The sequence below is a fragment of the Chanodichthys erythropterus genome, chromosome 12 (assembly GCF_024489055.1).
Source record: "Chanodichthys erythropterus isolate Z2021 chromosome 12, ASM2448905v1, whole genome shotgun sequence".
NCBI lineage: Eukaryota > Metazoa > Chordata > Actinopteri > Cypriniformes > Xenocyprididae > Chanodichthys > Chanodichthys erythropterus.
In genome coordinates this window covers 29,064,805-29,085,083 of record NC_090232.1, presented here as the reverse complement: position 1 = coordinate 29,085,083, position 20,279 = coordinate 29,064,805, and the positions used below count along the sequence as shown (strand labels likewise).

The 20,279-nt window shown below is 38.4% G+C and overlaps 1 protein-coding gene across 1 annotated transcript; it reads right to left on the bottom strand.

Moving 5' to 3' along the window:
* Positions 1–1,335: 1,335 nt before the first annotated feature.
* Positions 1,336–12,659, bottom strand: mxra5a (matrix-remodelling associated 5a). Its single transcript, XM_067404776.1, has 7 exons — positions 12,623–12,659; positions 11,197–11,405; positions 9,771–9,900; positions 9,201–9,591; positions 4,847–8,959; positions 3,789–4,710; positions 1,336–3,391 (listed from the first exon to the last, which is right to left on the bottom strand). The coding sequence occupies exons 1-7, from the start codon at positions 12,623–12,625 to the stop codon at positions 1,483–1,485; spliced, it is 7,677 nt and encodes a 2,558-aa protein (XP_067260877.1). The 5' UTR covers positions 12,626–12,659; the 3' UTR covers positions 1,336–1,482.
* Positions 12,660–20,279: the final 7,620 nt, after the last annotated feature.

The following is a 20,279-nucleotide window of genomic DNA, read 5'->3' as shown; positions in this document are numbered from 1 at the left end:
TTTGTGTCATGGTCTGGTACAAAGCACTGTTTACTTCATTTCACACTGCTGCCAAAATCAGAAGTCTTAGAAGTATTCTAAGAGACAGATGAAGAACAGGCTAACTATATATAGAGAGAGCTTTTGATGACCTTTTTTTTTTTTTTTTTGTATACCCTTTTTGGTGAGCTTTTTGTATACCCTAAGTGTCTGCAAAGTACAAGGCAAGCCTTCCATTGTCATTACTGAATTCAATATGGATTATCTGAGCTCTTCCACTTTGCATGGTTTGTGTTGTTGGGATCAATACATAGTTTTTCTTGCTTCCCAAACAGATTTCACACACATTTGTGTAAAACACTTAAAAGTGTGAATTTTACAATTTAAAGCTTTGCATGGTAACAAAGATGTACCACATAGTGTGACAGATGTAAAGATGTTTTCGGTCTCAGTAATGTTCTCCCACTCTTTGAAAAAAAAATATTTACAGAAATTTTAATGAGTAGCTGGTCAGAATATGTTTTGTTGAAATCTTAAAAACCATAAAGCAGATGAGGGTTTAGTTTAGTCTGTGCTTCCATCATGTCTGAGAAAACCTCAATTACATGATAGTTTCCAAAATCCCATTTTTATGTACTGCTCTCATTTACTGGTTGGAGAATGTTTGCATTTGCATTTGAAAGTCATTTGCAGAAGGGAGAGAGTGCTCACATCTTTTCTGTCTTATCAATACCATCATGTTGCTCAAGGACATGAAACTTTGGTTATTTATTAAAAGTTGTCTTTATTAAAAAATATGCAAAATAGAAATACATTAGTTTTTAAAGGACAAATAATTTATAAGTGTTACAAATGGAAAAGTAGGTATGACATCTTTCAAATGGATCAATGTAGATACAAATCATCATATGAGGAAGTTATTGTAGGCAACTTTGTGTTTCATTTGCTAGTAATTCTTGAAAGCTGAATTCAAATCTGTGATTGTAATACTGTGAAAATTAATCTAAGCATCTTGTTACATTTGAAAGATTTGAATAATTATATTGTTTTTCTTTATTTGAAGCATTATTAAAATAATGTTATCCCTGATTTATGAAATATTCTGCATTATTGGCTACCATAAAGTCAGAATATGTAATTCATTTTTTTCTTCATGGCTACAAATATATATCTTTTCATCTATACATTTAGACATAAACTGTCATTGTCAAACATTAAAAGTAGAAAGATGCCTTGTAATATCAGTAGGTTGGTTACATTACATGAATCTCATACCAAGCTTTTGAAGAATAGTACCTTTTTACATTTTGCAAAGTTTTACTTGCAAACTTTAAAGCTCACATGATTTTTTTTTTTTTTTTTTTTTTTTTTTTTTTTTTGCACTGGGCAGATTTCATTCTATATTTCACATTGACAAATGCTATTGCTATCAAGCTTTGTTAAAGCTCAATGTCTCTATGTCGCAGTTCCTTGGGCATATGAAGAGTAGATGTCCTGTATTTCTTAGTATACATAAAGGTATGTACCTTTTGAGTCAACCCCTACCACATTTCTGGCTGTGCATCTGTACAGTCCAGCATCTCTTGTTGTAGGATTCTGGATGATTAAGGAACCCTGAGGATGAAGATACTTATTCCCAATCAGCCGTGGTTGGGGGCTAACAACAAGCCGTGTTTGGTCTGGAGTCTCCCATGCAATTTCTGCTTTGGGGGTGCCAGTGGCCACACAGTTAAGTTGTACCGCTACTCCTCTTTTAGCATAGGTAGCAGGAGCTGGGCCATTAGTGATACGGGGTGGATATGCAATAATGATGACTGGAACAGTTAGCAAGGAGCTTCCATATTCATTTGAAGCCCTGCAGGTGTAAGAGCCCCTGTCATGGACAGAGGCCTGTTGGATGGAGAGGGTTCCATTGGGAAGAACAGCATAACGACCTGCTCTTTGAGGTTGGTTTAAGACTATACCGCTTGGCAGGGTCCAGGCGAGGCGGACTGAGTCAGTGTTTGACAAACAGTGCAGATGTAAACTTTGCCCATTTATGATACTAACAGGTGAGTTATACCTGTTTTTGATCTCTGGCTTGTGCCCTGGGATTAATGTAACAGTTCTTTCAACCAGCCCAGCTGCATTGCGTCCCAAACAACGATATGTGCCTGCCTCTGAGAGAGCAGGGTTACTGATGACCAAAGTCCCATCAGACTTGTGGAGGAATTTACTGAATTGTGCACCACTCAATAGTGGGGAGCCATTTAGAAGAATCCACGTCAGCTGTGGGGTTGGTGACCCCTCAACTGAACAGTTTAGGTTAATGGTCCTGCCTACAGTCAATAAGAGTGACTCCATTTTAGGACTCTTAAGTTTCGGCTTCTCCAAAATATCTGTTACATCAAGCTGAAGAATGAGTCTTGTTTCCCCTCCCTCATTACGAGCAACACAGGCTAACTGGCCCGAATCAGTCATTCTCACTGAACGGATGTCTAAAGTGCCATTGCGATGTACGGTCATCCGACTGCCATAATATGGTGCAGGGAGTACAACATTGTCTGGAAGAACCCACATGACACGTGGAACAGGAGTGCCAGTAGTTTCACAGTCAATTAGTTTCCTTTGATCTTTCACACTAGACACTCTCATTGAGTTGATGGTGCCTATGAGGCCATTAATAGCAGGTGGAGAGACAAGAATTTCTACTCTGATCACTTTGCGATCCTGTCCTGCACTGTTCCTGGCAATACATATGTAGTTCCCACCATCGAATCTCTGAACTTTCTGAATGACTAGAGTCCCATTGGTGTGTATAAAGTATTTGTCTGAAGCTGAAGTGATGGCTCTGTTAGTGGGTGAGAACCACAATATAAGAGGTGTTGGCTCACCCTTGGCACTGCATTGCAGAGAGATGGATTCTCCATAGAGGACCCTGATGACATCATGTGTCTTATTTGCAATCATAGGAACATCTGCAACTACTTTGACATGCACTTTCATCTCATCTTTTCCAACCTGGTTCTCAGCATAACATGTGTAGTCACCCTCTTCATGCATCCCTACTTCATTGAAGAAGAGGGTCCCATTATCAAAGACAACATACCTGCGACTTCGACTGCCAACATTACGCTCAGATTTCACAACACTGTTGATCATGGTGCCATCAGGTAATGCCCACTGGATTTTAGGATGGGGTAGTCCAGAGGCCACACAGTCAACTTTTAAGTTACCTCCATACATCACCTTCCTATCAGCCTCTGTCTTCTGCTCAATTTTAGCAGGTTTTGCCAGGATGTTGACCTTAAAGGGCACAAAATCATCCCCGATTTTGTTGCGAGCAACACAGAGGTATTCACCATTATCCTTCTCTGTCACAGAGATGATGGATAGTGTACCGTTGACAGAGACTTTTATCCTTTGATCATAACTGAAATATAAAAACATGACAAAAGTATTATTTGTTGTATTATATGTTTAATTCAATCAATTTAATGTAAAATGTTACTAGCAAAAGATTTTTCCTTTATATTTAAAATGTGGCACCCCTGATGCTTGAAATTTCATAAAGAGATAAACCCCTCTTTTAGAGGAGCAGTTAAGTGTGTTTGATTTGCATGCAAACAGTAACATGTCTCATTAGTCAAAACAGGATCCAAACTTATAAAAACATAGTGTCTAAGTGCCTGCTTTAAGGAGCAAGAGAAATACAGAGGGAGAAGAAAAAGAAAGGAGGACAGTAGCTATGTGCACATTTTTCTCAATTGTATAAACTTAGTATGTACTTCCTGCAAAGTAGATGTACATCAGTGAAATGTTTATATTACCTGTAATGAGCATCCACAAGCTTTTTGGACGGAGTCCTCCAGATGACCCTGGGTTCTGGATTCCCTGACGCAATACAGTCCAGGTGCAACCTGCCTCCATAGACCACATCTGTTTTTTGAGGCGATGAGAATGTAATCTTGGCTCTTGAGAATGTTATGGACTTCCTCACAGTCAAAATAATGGCCCTCCGTGCAGTGCCAACAACATTGGTTACTGAGCATTCATACCTCCCTGTATCTGTCGGAGCAAGACTACGAACATAGAGTGTCCCATTGGGGAATACAAACAAGTTACGTCCATTAATAAACTGTGAGGGACGGAGCTGCATGCCATCAGGGGTGATCCAGCCAATGGCAGGGGGTGGGGCACCCCTGGCAGTGCAATTCAAGTAGGCAGTGCTTCCCTCTGGAAGAGTGACATTCTCATGTCTTGGCTGCTGAATGATGGGTGGCAATGCAGTAATAGTCAGTCGAACAGATATGGTATCAGCACCTGCAGCATTGCTAGCAATGCATTTATAAATTCCTCGATCCATGTGACTGACCGATTTCATGTGAAGTGTGCCATTAGGTAAGACTGAGACCATGTGCTCAGAAGTGCCATCAGTAGGTCCACTAGAATGTACCATTTCCCTATCAGGTAGGACCCAGGTGATCCGAGGCTGAGGATGCCCTTGGGACTGACAATCAAACTTGACAGTTTCTCCAAGGTATGCTGTGGCTTCTCTATAGCGAGGATGCAGCACTCTGGGGTGTTCAGCTAGAACAATTAAATTAACTACAATCTTGTCCTCTCCATACTGGTTTTGAACACTGCAGAGGTACTGGCCTCTATCCGGAGGAAGTACATTGTGGATTATGAGCGTACCATTAGAGGAGACCTCGAATCTCTGAACCCTAGTGTTCTGTGTGATACTAGCTCCTGTAGGGAAAAAAGGGACAAAATAATTTTAGAGGTACAGCATCAAAAGAAGATATTTCTACATGAATGTGTCAACAATACTGATTTGAAAACCTAACTGTAATATTTAAATAGAGATAAACCATACATGTCCAACCTGTGGATACTTTAGTCCAGGAAAGGAAGGGACTGGGTTTCCCCACAGCCACACAAGGCAAATAGGCATCAGTCTCAGCATGTGCGGTTACTGATCTAATGTTGGTGCTGGTGATCTGAGGTCTGCCTCTACCCTCAGGCACTACCGTTGGTCTTTGTTGAGGTCCTCCTGATGTGGCGTAATGTGCAGAAAAGCTTCCTCTACCCTGAACACCTGGCCTGCCAGTAAGTGTTTGCTGTTTTGAAGATACTGTTAAAGTTGAGTGAAGTGGTTGAGTTGTGGGTGTTTTTGTAGTGGTCTTTTTGTAGATATTTTCCTCTAATTCTTGTGATCCTGTCTTTTCAGAGGCGCTGGCTAATTGATAAGGAAATTGTGTGACTGGAAGTCTTGCCCTACTGTATGTTCTGTGAAGTTCTTTCTTACTGATGTTTTCCTGGCCTGGGGTTACAACTCTGCCATTGTCACTATCAGGAATGTGATTTGCTTTGTCTGGTTCACCTAGCATGCTTGCAGAAGTGGGAGTATTTAGGTAAAGTATATGTGTATGTGCTGTGGGAGGTATCGGGGCTGTTGTAGTTGTTGTTGTGGCAATTATGTTTTCTTTTGTAATTGGAGACACATTCACATTTTCTGATGGAGACCAAGAGGTCATGAATAAACCAGAATCTTGTCTGTTATGAATGCTACCAGTTGGAAGCCTAATTGTTTTTTTTGTTGCAAGCACTAATGCTGGATAAATGTTGGGGCTTCCTATTGGAAGCTGTGAACTCTTTTGTACCCCTTCAAAAGCTCTAGAGGTTGCTGATGCTGAACCATGTGGGATTTCTGATGTTTTTTTGATGATTTCATACTGGGTACTTGGGGAAGATGAAGAGAATGACCTCAAAGGAAACCTTCTTTCAAGCTCTTTGTATGACATAACTTTTTCAGTCTCTGTGGGATTATATTGGCTGTTTGTTTTGTCTGGACTTGCATCTGGAAGTTCTTCTAATAGTGCATGAGAGTCGTCTGACGTTAGGCTCGAGCTGGGGTCTCTTGTAATGTTTCCCTGTTGAGTCTCTTCAAATTTTTTAGCTGCAGGGGTATTGGTGCTTGTAAACCCCTCATGAATGGCTGCCTTCATAGAAGGATTTGGAATATGGGGAGACAAGGTGGATTCTTTTTCTTTCTCTATAGTTGCTTTTTCTTGTTCACTTCCTAAACTACTGAATGTTGATGGAGACACTGGTACTGTTGTGGTGCTTTTCTCTTTAGCTGGCTTAGCATGAGATGAGTGTGTATCCTTTGTCATAGATACTTTTTCTTGGGATAGGGATTTGTGGGTTTTGTGATTCCTGCCACTGTATAAAGGATCTGTGTTCTCTTCATGAGTCATTTTGTCTAGTGACTCTGGTTGGCTGTCAGTTAATGGAACAGTAGTATTCATCTTGGCTCCTGCATTTTTGGCCCATGGAGATGTTTCTATTTTAGTTTGAGAGGAGGCAGTTGTCTTAGTAACGACTGAAAACTCATTTGTGACCTCTGCAGCTGAAGCTGAAGTGGGCTGAGGGGTGACATTTGTGACATAAACTGATGATTTAGAACTGTTTGTCTTAGTTCTGATTCGATTAGGCTTTCTACGTCTTCCACCTTTCCTCCTCCTCAAACTGGATGGGTTCCTAGCACGTGAGGAGGAAGAATTAAGTGAATTAGTGAAGGTTGCTTTATGTCCTGAAGTGGGTTTGGTGGTTGGTGTCATAGTAAGAAGCAGTGGAATTTCTGAGACATTCTGTTTCTCTTGAGTTATGTGCTTTTGCAGCGTCTGTGGTCCTTGCTTAATTGTAGTTAGAATTTCAGTAAATGAGTACACAGCAGCTTCTGTACTTGGTTCTGTGAGGGTTTTTGCTGTGGTTGATGCTAAGCTGTGATCCATCCTTTCCTGATAAACCTCTCCCACATGCTTAGGGTTTTGCAAAACCCTGTATTCTACGTCATCTTTGCCATCAGACTTTTGATTTGCTTCAGTTACATCCATTGTGTGGCTTTGGTTTTCATGTAAATGGGTTCCATATGATGTTGTGCTCCACACAGTGCTCCCAGCAACTCCATCTGCATCCTCTGAATCTCCCACAGTAAAACGGGTTATCTGTGGTCGAACTGTGGGTTGTGTGATATATTTGCTAACTGTAAACAAATCTGAATTTGAATCTGTTTCAGGAGCTGCTATCTGGTAAATAACATGTCTTGCATCCTCAGAATCCAGAGCTCTTATATCCAAGTTGTACTGAGTAGCCTCAATAGGAATCTGTGATATTGTGACTGAGTACAATGCTTCTTTTAGTGGTGTCCTAGTTGTACCTTCTGCAAATGACCCTTCAATCTTGTTAGTAATTTCTGACTGCATTGTGTAGGCAGCCTCTGACTCCTGTATTTTGTTTCTGCTGGTCTGAACATAGTTTGGAGTAGTTGTTTTTGAACTAGTTCCACCACTGCGAACTTTTGCCAAAATGTTAGCCCAGTGCTTTGGGTCTATTTGGTTGTTTGACATGTTGATTCTTCTTCTTGACTCGACAGTGTTAATCCTGTCCACTACTGGGGTACTTATTCTCCTCCTTGGTGTAGCAGGGCGTCTCCAGGAATTCCTAGATGGATGGCCTCCCCTTATTCCTATACTTGTGACCCTTCGTCGATCGGGAAAATCCACTTGCGTAGGAAGCGCTTTCTTGGAAAAGTCTTCAGGGTCATTATCCCCAGATGATTCCACATCGTTTGTCACAAGGACTTTTATTTTGGTTGAAACTCCCTCAGCAGGTTGAGGGCTACTGGAGTACTTCCGTAAGGGGGGCATACCTGGTGCCCTAGTTATTATTACTTTTGTGGCTAAAGTATCCATCCCATGCTGGTTTCCTGCTACACACTTATAATATCCATTGTCTGAAAGCTGACTGTGTCGAATAATTAGCGTTCCATTTGAAGCCACAAATATCCTAGAAATGTTTATCCACTTGTTAACAATGCTGCCATCAGGGAGAATCCAGTGTATATCAGCATCAGGGGATCCAGTGGCGACACATGGAAGGGAAAATGGCCCACCTGTGAATCCTGTTACTGGCTCAGTTACTCCTTCACCTCCAGGAGGTGGGCTGGAGGATTCCTCTACTGTCAGGCGAAAAGGGAGGATTGTAAGGTCATCTGAAACCTGTGCAATACAGTAGTACACTCCTGAATCAGAATGATCCAGAGATTTGATTTCAAGAACACCACCACTTGAAGCTGAAAGCATGTTATCAACATTGCTATAAGGTGTTTTTAAAGTAGAGCCATCAGGTAGCATCCATTTAACTGACTCGTTCCCTGAGCTATGTATGGCACAGTTTATTTTAGCAGGACTTCCCACGACAGCAGCCTGCATTGTTCTAGTGTCATTCCTGGACTCAATTATAACCCATCCCCTACTCTGCTGTCTTATAGATTCCTTTTCTATAACTTCAGTCAGATGGGTGCTGAGAATAATTCTAACACTTTTACTTGTCGACTGAAGTCTGTTTAGCTGGAGGTCCATTGATGACTGCATTAACCAGGGTGGGTCAGCTGCTATGTTAGCTTTTACTCCTGTATAGTAAAGAGCATCCCTTTCAACATCTTGTCGATATCTAAAGCTTGGGTAAGGCTCCTTACTTAACATAATTTCCTTTCGAAGGTGGGCTGGAACATCACTGTAATATGCAATCAATCTCCACAACCTCTCATAACTGGACCTGTCAATAGCGCACTTTAAATCTAATGTCAGAGTCACATTTGCTGATATTTGAAATTGGTTAACATAGTCCCAGCCTATAGTTGTCAGCTCTCTTGGCTCAGTGACAAGGCATTCCAGGTCTACTTGATGTCCATGTTCATCTGACAGGCCCAGGGAAATGTTGCCAAGAGGTTGATGAAATTCGTCCATTGTCAAGAGGTCACTTTCAGTGTCCTCTGGGGAAATGGCTCTGTGAGAGGTGCGGATGATGGGACTATTGCAAGTGGGTTTCTCCAACTCCTGTAGTTGTTTCTTCTTTAGGTGTTTTGGAGAGAAACACATAGGGCATAGCTGGCCATCCAGATAGGCTTTGTCCTTCTTACATTTCAGCACACCTGGAAAAGAAAAAAAGGAGGGCATTAGAAGTAACTGGACATTCATTAAGATAAAGTAATGTCATACAATGATCTTAAAATGAAAAAGGCATTGGAAACAGGTCTGCAACTAATGTCACAATTATGAATACAGTATGATTACAAACAACATTATATAATCCTATGCAGAACTACAATTATGAGAAGATAATCACAAGTGATGATTTCTATTACTACTATTGTCAGTCATGATAATAATGACCTGGTGAATTTTTATTCCACACTTTGAACCATCTCATGCGACAGTCACAGGTCCAGGGGTTCCCATGCAAGGAAAGGTTTTCCAGGTAGGGCATGCCTGCTAGCATCCTCTGTGATAATGTGGTCAGTATATTATCTGACAAGTACAAGTGCTTCAGGGTGGACACGGGGAAGTGTCCAAGAATAGAGAAAGTGGAGAAGGTTGCTGGATGGAGCTGCTGAAGTTGGTTGCCCTCCAGTTGGAGAAGGCGAAGAGACGTGAGACCTTGGAATGCGTCAGGGTGGATGAACTCAAGTCTGTTGTGATCCAGGTGCAACCTAGTGAGACTCCAGAGACCCATAAGGGTTTGCCTGCTAATTACCTTCAGTTTATTATAGCTTAGTTTCAGCATCTGAGGAGAAAGAGGCATTGAACTAAATATGATTTACTTATTTATATTGCATTTTCAATTTGAATTCATTAATGTTTTCATTGCAAAAGTTGTTTCATAAATATATGAGGTATCATTGCAAACAGTAGTACAACAAAAGAAGTACAGAGATAATGTTTTCTCAAGGGGAAAAAATGTACCTGAAGGGATATGAGATCACCGAATGTTCCATCAGGAATTTGATGAACATCATTGCCATGCATTAAAAGAAGCTCCAATTTTCGTAACCCAGCAAAAGAGGTGTAAGTTATTCTATTTATAGTATTAAACCTGAGTGAACAGAAGAAGGTGACAATAAGATGGTTAATTATGCTGTGATGCTGTAGATTTACCAAAATAGAACCTAAATTTACTCAATTTCAGTGTGGGAGAGTAGGGCTAGTTTTGAAAAAGTTTTATCTCAGTAACTGTAATGTTTTCAAATGCTTAGTTCAAAGTTCTCTTAAAATTAATACAATTCCAAAATCACATTTGTAATTTGTAACCTGCTTGACATGCAATAACAAACCTCTTGCGGAAGCACAAACGTGCTGCGAAACACACAAAAATGAACCTCAATGGTTCTCTCATGTCATGCAAACATGCTTGAGCTTCCGTTTACCACAATAGATGTGTGAGCTGATGAATGTTTATATGTGAATAAAAGCCTAAATTCAGTCTGTTCATCATAGAAAAGCGACTGTGTCTCTTCAGAAAATTTGGAACTCAATTCATATGATTTAGTTTTATGATCTCTTTATGAACTTTTTGAAGCGTCAAAGTGTCAGTTGCGTAGCTATCTATGGAGTGATAGAAAGCTTCAGATTTCATCAAAAAGACCTTAATTTGCATTCCGAAGATAAACAAAAGTGTAACGGGTTTGGAGTGACATGAGGGTGAGTAATTAATAACAGATTCTTCATTTTTGGGTGAACTATCTCTGTTAAATGTATACAATTTATTAAATACAATATTTGTTGGTTAAAGCAATAGTTTATTATTTTGTTCATTACTGATTACATTTTTGTTGCTTCATAAATTATTTTGTTTATAATATATATATATAGACTGAGCACAAGTTGCATTGTGACAGCTATTCAGAGAACTGGATCTTACGTTTGGGTAAGAACAGGTGAAGTAGCTTTTATAACCAATAAGTTATGTGAATAAACACATAGGATTTACATACATACATATACTGATATTCACTGGAGAGAACAATGTGTCAATAAGCCCCTGTCACCCCAATTAAGTATGATCTCAAATCCTTCCTGGGAGTGTAAGCATACTGCATAGTTGTAGGTCACCTGTAAAATGGACGAAATATCCCCGGCATTTGACATCATCAAGGGAAATTCCCACTAACCTACAGATGAACCCACTTGGATTAAATGTCTTAAAACAACGAGTAATACAATCCAGTTTCAGCATGCTACGATGACCTGTATGATAATCTACAGATAGATCAGTTTTGGTTTGGAAGTGTATGTGCTAAAGTTTTCTATTAAGAAAGCTGATATCAGAAGGCGAAGAAAGAAAGCAATGTCTAAGAATAATAATCTCATGGCACAGCACTGTCAATCTTACCCCAAATTCATCCGCTCCACCTGTTTGGGCACGCCGGCAGGCACCGTGAGTAAGGAGCGGAACGTGCAGTGCACCTCTGCGGGCTGCTGGCATGCACATGGCCTCGGGCAACACCGTACCACTACAGGCAGTGCTACTAACAACAGCATCATCAAAACCTGAGCATAAAAGCGACCCATCTTCATCTTCACAGCAGCAACCACCTTAAACTGCAGAAATACGGAATAATTGAAGCGGCATACTGTCGAAGAAATTTTTGCTTGTGATTTCTAAGACACAATATAATATGTCTGCTAGCACAAGGCGCCCGATCTATAGTTATCTATATTTGATCTTTTCATTGAGAAATTAGATAACGCTGTTTTGTTGTTAAATGTCACTGTAATCTTACAATAATAAAAAAAACATTCTTGCTAAAAATAATTTAGGGAGCAATACTAAAATCCGATTTCATTCAAGAGCTACTGGAAAGAGAAAAAGCAAACCTTATGCTAACTTTGTTAACAGGAGATTATTCCAACTACAATCCGGCATGATTTTGATCCACGGCACCCCTCAAAATTTCATCTCCAGAAATCATGTGATAGTCCATTCACTTCAGGAAGCAAATTATCCACTGATGATGAAAAAGCTCAAAATTTTTTCATTCAAAAAGTTTTTATTGGTTGTCGGTGTTCTCCTTAATCCAAGATTACTCCAATTGATTGCATTTTGATGTGGAGAAACGTCAAAACAGTATAAATAAATCTCTACAATTTTAGAGAAAGGCTGTATTTGAGACGCGCATTGGAGACTCCAGCTGTGAAGCTGTGCGTTTTGTTGGAAACGTGAGAATGGAACTTTCAGATGGCGGTGGCGCTCGCGTGGATGCGTCTGCGCAGAGAACGCAGGACCCGGGGGAGTGACCGACTGTAAGCCTTTTACACGCGTTCCTGAAAGTAATGTTTTGGATGAGATGAAGAGCTGCTGAAAAGCGCACAGTCCAGACAAAAGGTAGTGTATTTATGTTAGTTTTATGCTAAAACTTGGCAGTATCTACAAACCCGAACATGTTTGTGGTTGTTTATGGGATAGCTTTGAAGTTATTGCATCCCCCCGCTGTTCTTTTTTCCATGACATGCTGTTTTGACCCTTAAAGGTTCAGACTCTATATAAGTAAAGGTTACACATGGTTCGAAGACTTTATTTGTTATTTCCTTCCTAGACCCTGATCCTAGACCCTCCATGCTATTCACACATACTTGTATTATATATGGTTTACAGGGACTGTCCATAGACATAATGGTTTTTATACTGTACAAAAAAAAAAAAAAAAAAAAAAAAGGACACAGGAAGTGTTCTCATAAACCATGTTTACATTGTAATACCCATGCCATTATACACATTTGTGTCCTCATAAATATATACAAGATAAATATATACATACCATGTATACAAGAACACACACACACACAAATACTGTGCATGCTTGAAATTGACGCATAAAGTCCCCTGAGTTCACAGGGCACCCTGAAGCATTTAGAGAAGAAAATGCAGGGGGCTGGCAAGGGCAAAGGTCACAAGCTCCTGCCTATGTTATTGACCACTTGGGAGATTCCATACATCATGTCATGTCGTTTCAAGCAGAAAGCATATCTGTTTGAAAATGACATGTATTTGCAGTCATCTTCAGTGAGCATAGAGGTGAGCATGCACAGGCTGTGATCAGGGTAAGACAAAAATAAAAACAAAATGTAATCATCTTCAAGAAAGGAACTTTCTTACCTCACATATCAAGACATATCAAATTATTTTAAATTGTAATAATAAATGCAGTCTTGGTGAGCATAAAAATCTCTCAAAACTGTAAAAGAAATCTTACCGCCCAACCATGAATGTTTGAATGGTAGTGTGAATGTAAATTACTTGACCTGATTACTTGATTCTTCTGCTTCTTCTTCTTCTTTTTATTTATTTTGCTTCAGTATGTCACACAGTAAGACTAGGAATGTGCATTAAGAAAGTTAATAGGTTTTCCTTTTGATTTCAAGACATCTTGAATAAACTTTTGTTATGTAGGTCTTTGTGTAAAAACATATAACAGAGAAAAATGAGTGATTTATGAAATCATAGTCTAGTTTTTATAGTCAAAATGGTTAACAAAACATGAAAATAAAGAAATTCCATTATTCATTCACAATCAGGGCATTGTTAAAAGGTAATCAAAACAGTCTTCCAAGGTGACTGATTTTCTCAGTGAGCACATTTACACATTCTTCAAACAACATGCACAACTAAGTTCCATTTAATGTTCTGTGACCTCCACATGTCGTTCAGTTAATGGCAGAATAACTTCTAAACACAGTGAAAGAACCTGATGTCAGAATCTTTTAACAACTACTGACTGGTTAAAAAACAGGCCTCTCTTAAAGAAGAGGGAAATGTCTCATGCTTTGCCACAGACCAGTCATACACTACAGTCACGCTGAATGGTCTTTGATTATACTTCTACAGTGGTCAGATGAACTAGTGCACCCGGAACAGACTTGTGAGTTCATCCTCCATCGCCTTCAATACACACACTACACACGTGCAGGCTCACATTATGCTGAATCAGCCAACATGACTTAACTTCAACTTTCCAAAACAAATTCTACGGCTATGTGTACATTTTTTATTGCATACATGCTTGAGGTGGAAAAAGAAATTAAGTGTGCACTCTAAAATACATTTTAAGTATAAACTAAATACCTGTAGCAAGTGTGCAATTAATTTTAAAGGTTTAATACATTTTTAAATGTAAGTGCTCATGCAATAAAGATAATGATGTTAATTTAAAGTGAGACACTACAGGCTTCTTTTTTTTTCAGACTAGTGGAAAGAAACCATCCACTTTTAATTGTATCTTTTATAGCACTTTATCTATTTGTGTCTGTAGATTTCAATTACAGTACATATCTTTAAAATCCATTTTCTCAAAATGTGTCAGAAATCTCCACTTCAGTAGCACTTACATACACCAAACTTTACAGTTTTATCTATCAATATTTTACCTATCTACATTCTGAAAGTTTTTAGAGAGGGGTTTGTTTATATATTTTGCATGATTATTTTACATTTTATTCCTAAAAAAAATGTGATTCTGTACTTTCTGATTTATGTAGTGATAAAAGAGATATTCAAAACCCAAACCTGTCTTTGCCATGTTCAGATTTTTGTTCTGGAAATGAACAAAATATGCAAATGACTGCATATTTATTTAGATAATGCCTCATTTGCATATTTAAACATAACATTTCAGAAAAAAAAAATGTTTGCAATTCTTAATGTATTCAATCAGCTAGGGAGGTATGGTGATATATATTAGTTCATTTTTACCCTGTTCACCTAGGGTGTCATGCCTTAAAGCTTGTACATTTGTTATGTCTGAGACATGATTCAGCGTAATAATAGGGATGCATGCAGAGTAGTATGTTTACAGGTTGTGAGGTCAAAAAGTGCTTTGTTAAGATTATAATCAAAGAGCTTTGTTGGTATGATTTTAAATTAACATGAAAGGGTGTGCACACAATTTAACAACAATCTCATATTGGATTAATAATATTTTGGTGTAGAGGGAGGCATCAAAGCTTGCACCTGTTTTTCCAGACACTGTTTTGAAAGCAAATGTAGCTACCATTTAACAATGAATCTACAGTGTGCAATGCAGACCCATGCACCTGGATAGCACATGTTCCCAGTGGTCTCTGAGTGGTGGTTCATCTGACATGGAAATGACCTAAGAACCTATTGCATGCATGATCTCCTTGCAAATACTTTTCAGTTGTAGTAAAAGCTTTGTTTCTGGCAGCTGAGATCTTCATGATATTGCAGAAAAAAAAGTTAATTCATTGTCCAATTTAATTTTACTTAAAACAAAAACAAACCAAAAGTTAAATCAACAGTAAAGCATATTGTGGCAAGTTGTACATTTAAAATATAATGATTGAATGAATGAATGAATGAATGAATTAATTAATGTACCAATAAATAAATAAATGCAAAATAATAATTGATTATTAGTGGGTTCTATTCTTCTTTAGCAATTATCAGATTTATTTAACATTGTTTACTTATTATTTAACTGGTATTGTTCAGATACAGGTAACATTTTTTTTTTCCAGTGTTGCCAACAGCACCTGCTGTGGCAGATGTGAAATATACTGTAGCACCTGTTGTGTAACTCTGCATTAATCAACAAGTGACAGTGATTTTTGCTGCTCCCAGATCAGTTTCCTTGCTTTATTCATTGAAAAGGAAACAGTAAAGCTGGCCTTGGATCAGCAAAAAGGCAGCTGCAAGCTATGATCTATATTGAACAGACTGCCCTGTTTGACCATCTGGCCGAAGACCGACCTGTAGAATCCCACTAATAGCAAACAACATTCCCTAGACAATGAAGTCCTGTTTATTTTCACTGGTGGTCTGACCACATATGTTAAAATGATAACTGTGAGACAAATGATCCTATAATGGGTAAAGAAGCTTTTATTTACATTGTCATATTTCTAATAAAGGAATATGTTATTACATAGATTTTTGTCAAAGCAATGCAAAACAAACTATGAGCCCTGAAATTAATAGCTTATCAGTTCTGTTATTACCATGACTCTTGAAATATTTCCAACCTTATCTCAGCTTTAATGAAAAAGGAGTGATGGATATTTAAAGGGCATATCTGAGAAAGAAGGCAAGCACTGACAAGACATAAAGATGTGCCATTTTAGCCTTTCTGTATTTGCTTTTAGCACTTTACTGTAGAGCAGGTTTTCAGTGTGTCAGTATTAAACCGTAGCATTCAGGTTTATAGGCCATTACCCTGAATTCTCACATAGCTTTTTGTCTTGCCGTTCTGGCCTAGATCCCCAGGGCCTCCACATGGACAGGACTGTATAATAAACAGCCTCCCAACCCACTGAGTGCAGCTGGACTATTGCTAGAATCCAGACAAAGAGTGGAAAACCATGGACACTTCAACCTACAGAGAAATATTTTAGACTGTGAGGCTATAGAGAAATAGTTATAGAAATTTTAAAGATGATGTTTCCAATTTCTGAACAAATAGTGCACCAAACGGAATTGCAAAATTGACTTTTTTTCCAAACAGATTTCCTGATCATGTCCCTCACTTACACCATTGGTTGAACATTTCTTGTATGAGGTAGCTCGCTGTTTAACCACTGTAGTATGATGCATCATTGGAGAAATTAACTAGCTAGTTAATGAAACTGTTGTAACAATGTCTCACCTCTGTCATTAACCATATTAATTCAATAACATAGGACTGTTGTTAATGACGTCATTAATCACATCAACATTACACGCTGAATTTACTCTATATTTTGAAAGCCATCATTTTGAACATTTAATATGCTTAAAAAATAAAAATGTAATTTTAAATTATTTTAATTTGTTTTAAGTTTACTTAATCTTGCATGTCTTAATTGTTGTGAAAAGCATGCTACTGACATAAACAGCCAGACAGACAGAGCTTGAAACACGCTAGTGTCCTGTCGGTCCCACTCATCGGACTCCCAAAGATGGAAATGGAATGAAAGATATAGACTGTCCTGCATGTTCGCTTATTGTGCATGATCTATTTAAGTCCACAAGTCATACAACCCGGATTCCGGAAATGTTGGGACGTTTTTTAAATTTGAATAAAATAAAAGTAAAAGACTTCAAATCACATGAGCCCATTTTTTTTTATTCAAAACAGAACATAGATAACATAACAAATGTTTAAACTGAAACTTTTTTTCCATTAAATGAGCTCAATTCAAATTTGATGCCTGCTACAAGTCTCAAAAAAGTTGGCATAGGGGCAACAAATGGCTGAAAAAGCAAGAAATTTTAAAAAGATTCAGCTGGGAGGACATCTAGCAACTAATTAAGTTAATTGATATCAGGTCTGTAACATGATTAGCTATAGGCAGAGTCTCCCAGAAGTAAAGATGGGCAAAGGCTCTCCAATCTGTGAAAGAATGCGTAAAAAGATTGTGGAATACTTTAAAAACAATCAAATCTCATCATCTACAGTGCGTAACATCATCAAAAGATTCAGAGAAACTGGAGAAAATCTTTGTGCGTAAGGGACAAGGCTGAAGACCTTTATTGGGTGCCCTTGGTCTTGGGGCCCTCAGACGACACTGCATCAGTCATTGGCATGGGCCCAGGAATACTTCCAGAAACCCATAAACACAATCCGCTGTGCCATCTGCAGATGCTAACTAAAGCTCTAGCAGGCAAAAAGGAAGCCATATATGAACATGGTTCAGAAGCACCGTTGTGTCCTGTGGGCCAAAACGCTCATTTAAAATTAACTGTTTCAAAATGGAAAAGTGTTCTTTGGTCAGACGAGTACAAATTTGACATTCTTGTTGGAAATCATGGACACTGTGTCCTCCGGGCTAAAGAGGAAGGAGACCTTCCTGCATTTTATCAGCGTACAGTTCAAAAGCCAGCATCTCTGATGGTATAGGGGTGCATATGTGCATACGGTATGGGCAGCTTGCATGTTTAGGAAGGCACTATGAATGCTGAAAGGTATATAAAGGTTTCAGAGCAACATATGCTCCCCTCCAGACGACGTCTATTTCAGGGAAGGCCTTGTGTATTTCAGCAGGACAATGCAAAACCACATACCGCAGCTATTACAACAGCATGGCTTCATCGTAGAAGAGTCTGGGTGCTGAATTGGCCTGCCAGCAGTCCAGATCTTTCACCTATAGAGAACATTTGGTGCATCATTTAAAGAAAAATACGTCAGAGACAACCATGGACTCTTCAGCAGCTGGAAACCTATATCAGGAATGGGACCAAATTCCAACACCAAAACTCCAGAAATTCATAACCTTGATGCCCAGATGTCTTCAAACTGTTTTGAAAAGAAGAGGAGATGCTACACCATGGTAAACATGCCCCCGTCCCAACTATTTTGAGACCTGTAGCAGGCATCAAATTTGAAATGAGCTCATTTTGTGCATAAAATTTTAAAATTTCTCAGTTTAAACATTTGTTATTTTATATATGTTCTATTGTAAATAAAATATTGGCTCATGTGATTTGAAAGTCTTTTAGTTTTCATTTTATTCAAAAAAACAAAAACAAAAAAACATTCCAACATTTCCAGAATTCGGGTTGTATAATAAATTCTAACTACAGGTCAAGAGCTGTAGTTCCAACTTGCTGTGCTGCTTGTGAATGTTCATTGGAACTATGGTTTTAGGGAATTGCTAAATCATTGAACTATGTCGGTAACTACAAAACTTGCGACCATTGTTGGCTGACGATGTTCAAACAAATGCAACTGTAGAGCTTTTGCCCATTTCTTTGTGGAAATCAACCAAGAAATATATTTGTTTTAATCGAGAATAAGCAGGGATAAGATATAATATTTAAAGATCACAAAGAATTACATTAAGACATTTCTGAGAAATGTGTTTGCTGCTTGTATAAAGACAAAACATTCTAAAGTAAGACTAAGTCTAAACTGTTCTGATGTTCTTCCAGTGCTCTCATAATGCATTTCAGCTGAGTCAATATTTATCCAGAAACTGTAGGAAAACACTGCGTATCTAAGTCGCATAATCAAGCTTTAGGCAAATGATTCACCCGAAAAAATGCACAGCACTCCTTTAGAGTGCACACTTATCTGTTATACAAAAACTGGTTTCATAAATATTCCGTTTATTAGAGATTAATACTTTTAGTCTTACCCAGAATAAAAAAAATGAATAAATCTCATAGCACATGCAATCTCTCTGCAATGAAGGATGATTTCTTCACCACCAACACATCTGTCTTAATGGGCAGGAAAGATCTTCTGTATTTCACCATCAAAACAGCATTTAAATCTTCAGGCAGGCAAACGTTATACGAGTTTACTCACACATGCATTTTACCCCACTTTTGGTAATGAACTGCTTCCTGCAACAGCCAAATCACATGTTGTCAGTTGGAACATAACACCTGGTCTTGATTATTGTGATATAAGATAACAGTAAATCACAGAACTGTATGTACTACTGAGAAATCATGGCCAAGGTATGTGGAAACTACTGAATGTGATAGCACACTAAACCAAACATGCCCTGGCACATTCTTTATTTTTTTACAGGTTAAAGGCAAGAGAAATTATTGAAGTCTATTCTGCCTTTTCCAGGTCTTACATTAGTTTGTGTCCTCTAAGAGGGATTTTACTTTCTCCAGAGATGGAAGCAGACCCTGTGTATTCTGATTAAAACACTTTAATGAAGACCATCTGTGGAATGGCACTGAAATTAATACCTTTCTTTCCAGGTTGTCACATGTGGGGGAGAAAAGCTTAGAATGTTCATTAATAAAATCCCTGAAAGCAAAAAGAATGAAGAAAATAAAAACTAAAATTGATCTTCCTTAAGTGATGCTATGAAAAGTAGACAACTTTTGAAGATAAAACAAATTGCTGAAAAGGCTGAAAAGAACAGCTATGACTTTTTGGACTTTTCAAGGTAACAAAACTTAATTGATGCAAATGTTGAACCCCAGTGACTGGAAAATCTCTTAGGTCAAAGAAAGAATATAAATCAGTATTATCCCAGAAACCCCAGATTACACAGTGTAACATATTTTCAACATGTCTGGCTCAGATCACAAACAGATGCTAAGCATATAAAATGCTCTACTGTAAGTGCAGGATTATATAATAACTACCTGTAGCAACAACAGTAATGACTAAAACACAAACCTGTTCACATAATTAACTCAACAGCTGTAGAACACATTCAAAGAATGCATTTCAAAACAAAAAAACCAAGACACTTCTTTAGGTGTTCTGCCCAGTGAAATCAGTAAGAGGCAGGAGATGTTTCTTAGACATCAAATTGAACATAAACTGAATCACTAAATGGTGTAACAGACCTACAGTATTCAACATCTGCTGTAGACCAGCCTGTCCACCAAAGGCTGATAAACCGAGAGTTATTTCAGATGTGCTTCCAGAGCAGTTGTTTTAAATTGTGATTTTAATTTGAATGATTTCTGAGATTTCGTAGACATCTTGGGGTGCACCAGATATGGTCTAC

What these genes read in the sequence shown, in the direction of transcription:
- mxra5a (XM_067404776.1), bottom strand. An exon ending in GTGGAGCGGATGAATTTGGG is followed by an intron (nt 9,901 to 11,196) that starts GTAAGATTGACA and finishes CTGTTCACTCAG; the next exon opens with GTTTAATACTATAAATAGAA. An exon ending in GTGGAATAAAAATTCACCAG is followed by an intron (nt 8,960 to 9,200) that starts GTCATTATTATC and finishes TTTCTTTTCCAG; the next exon opens with GTGTGCTGAAATGTAAGAAG.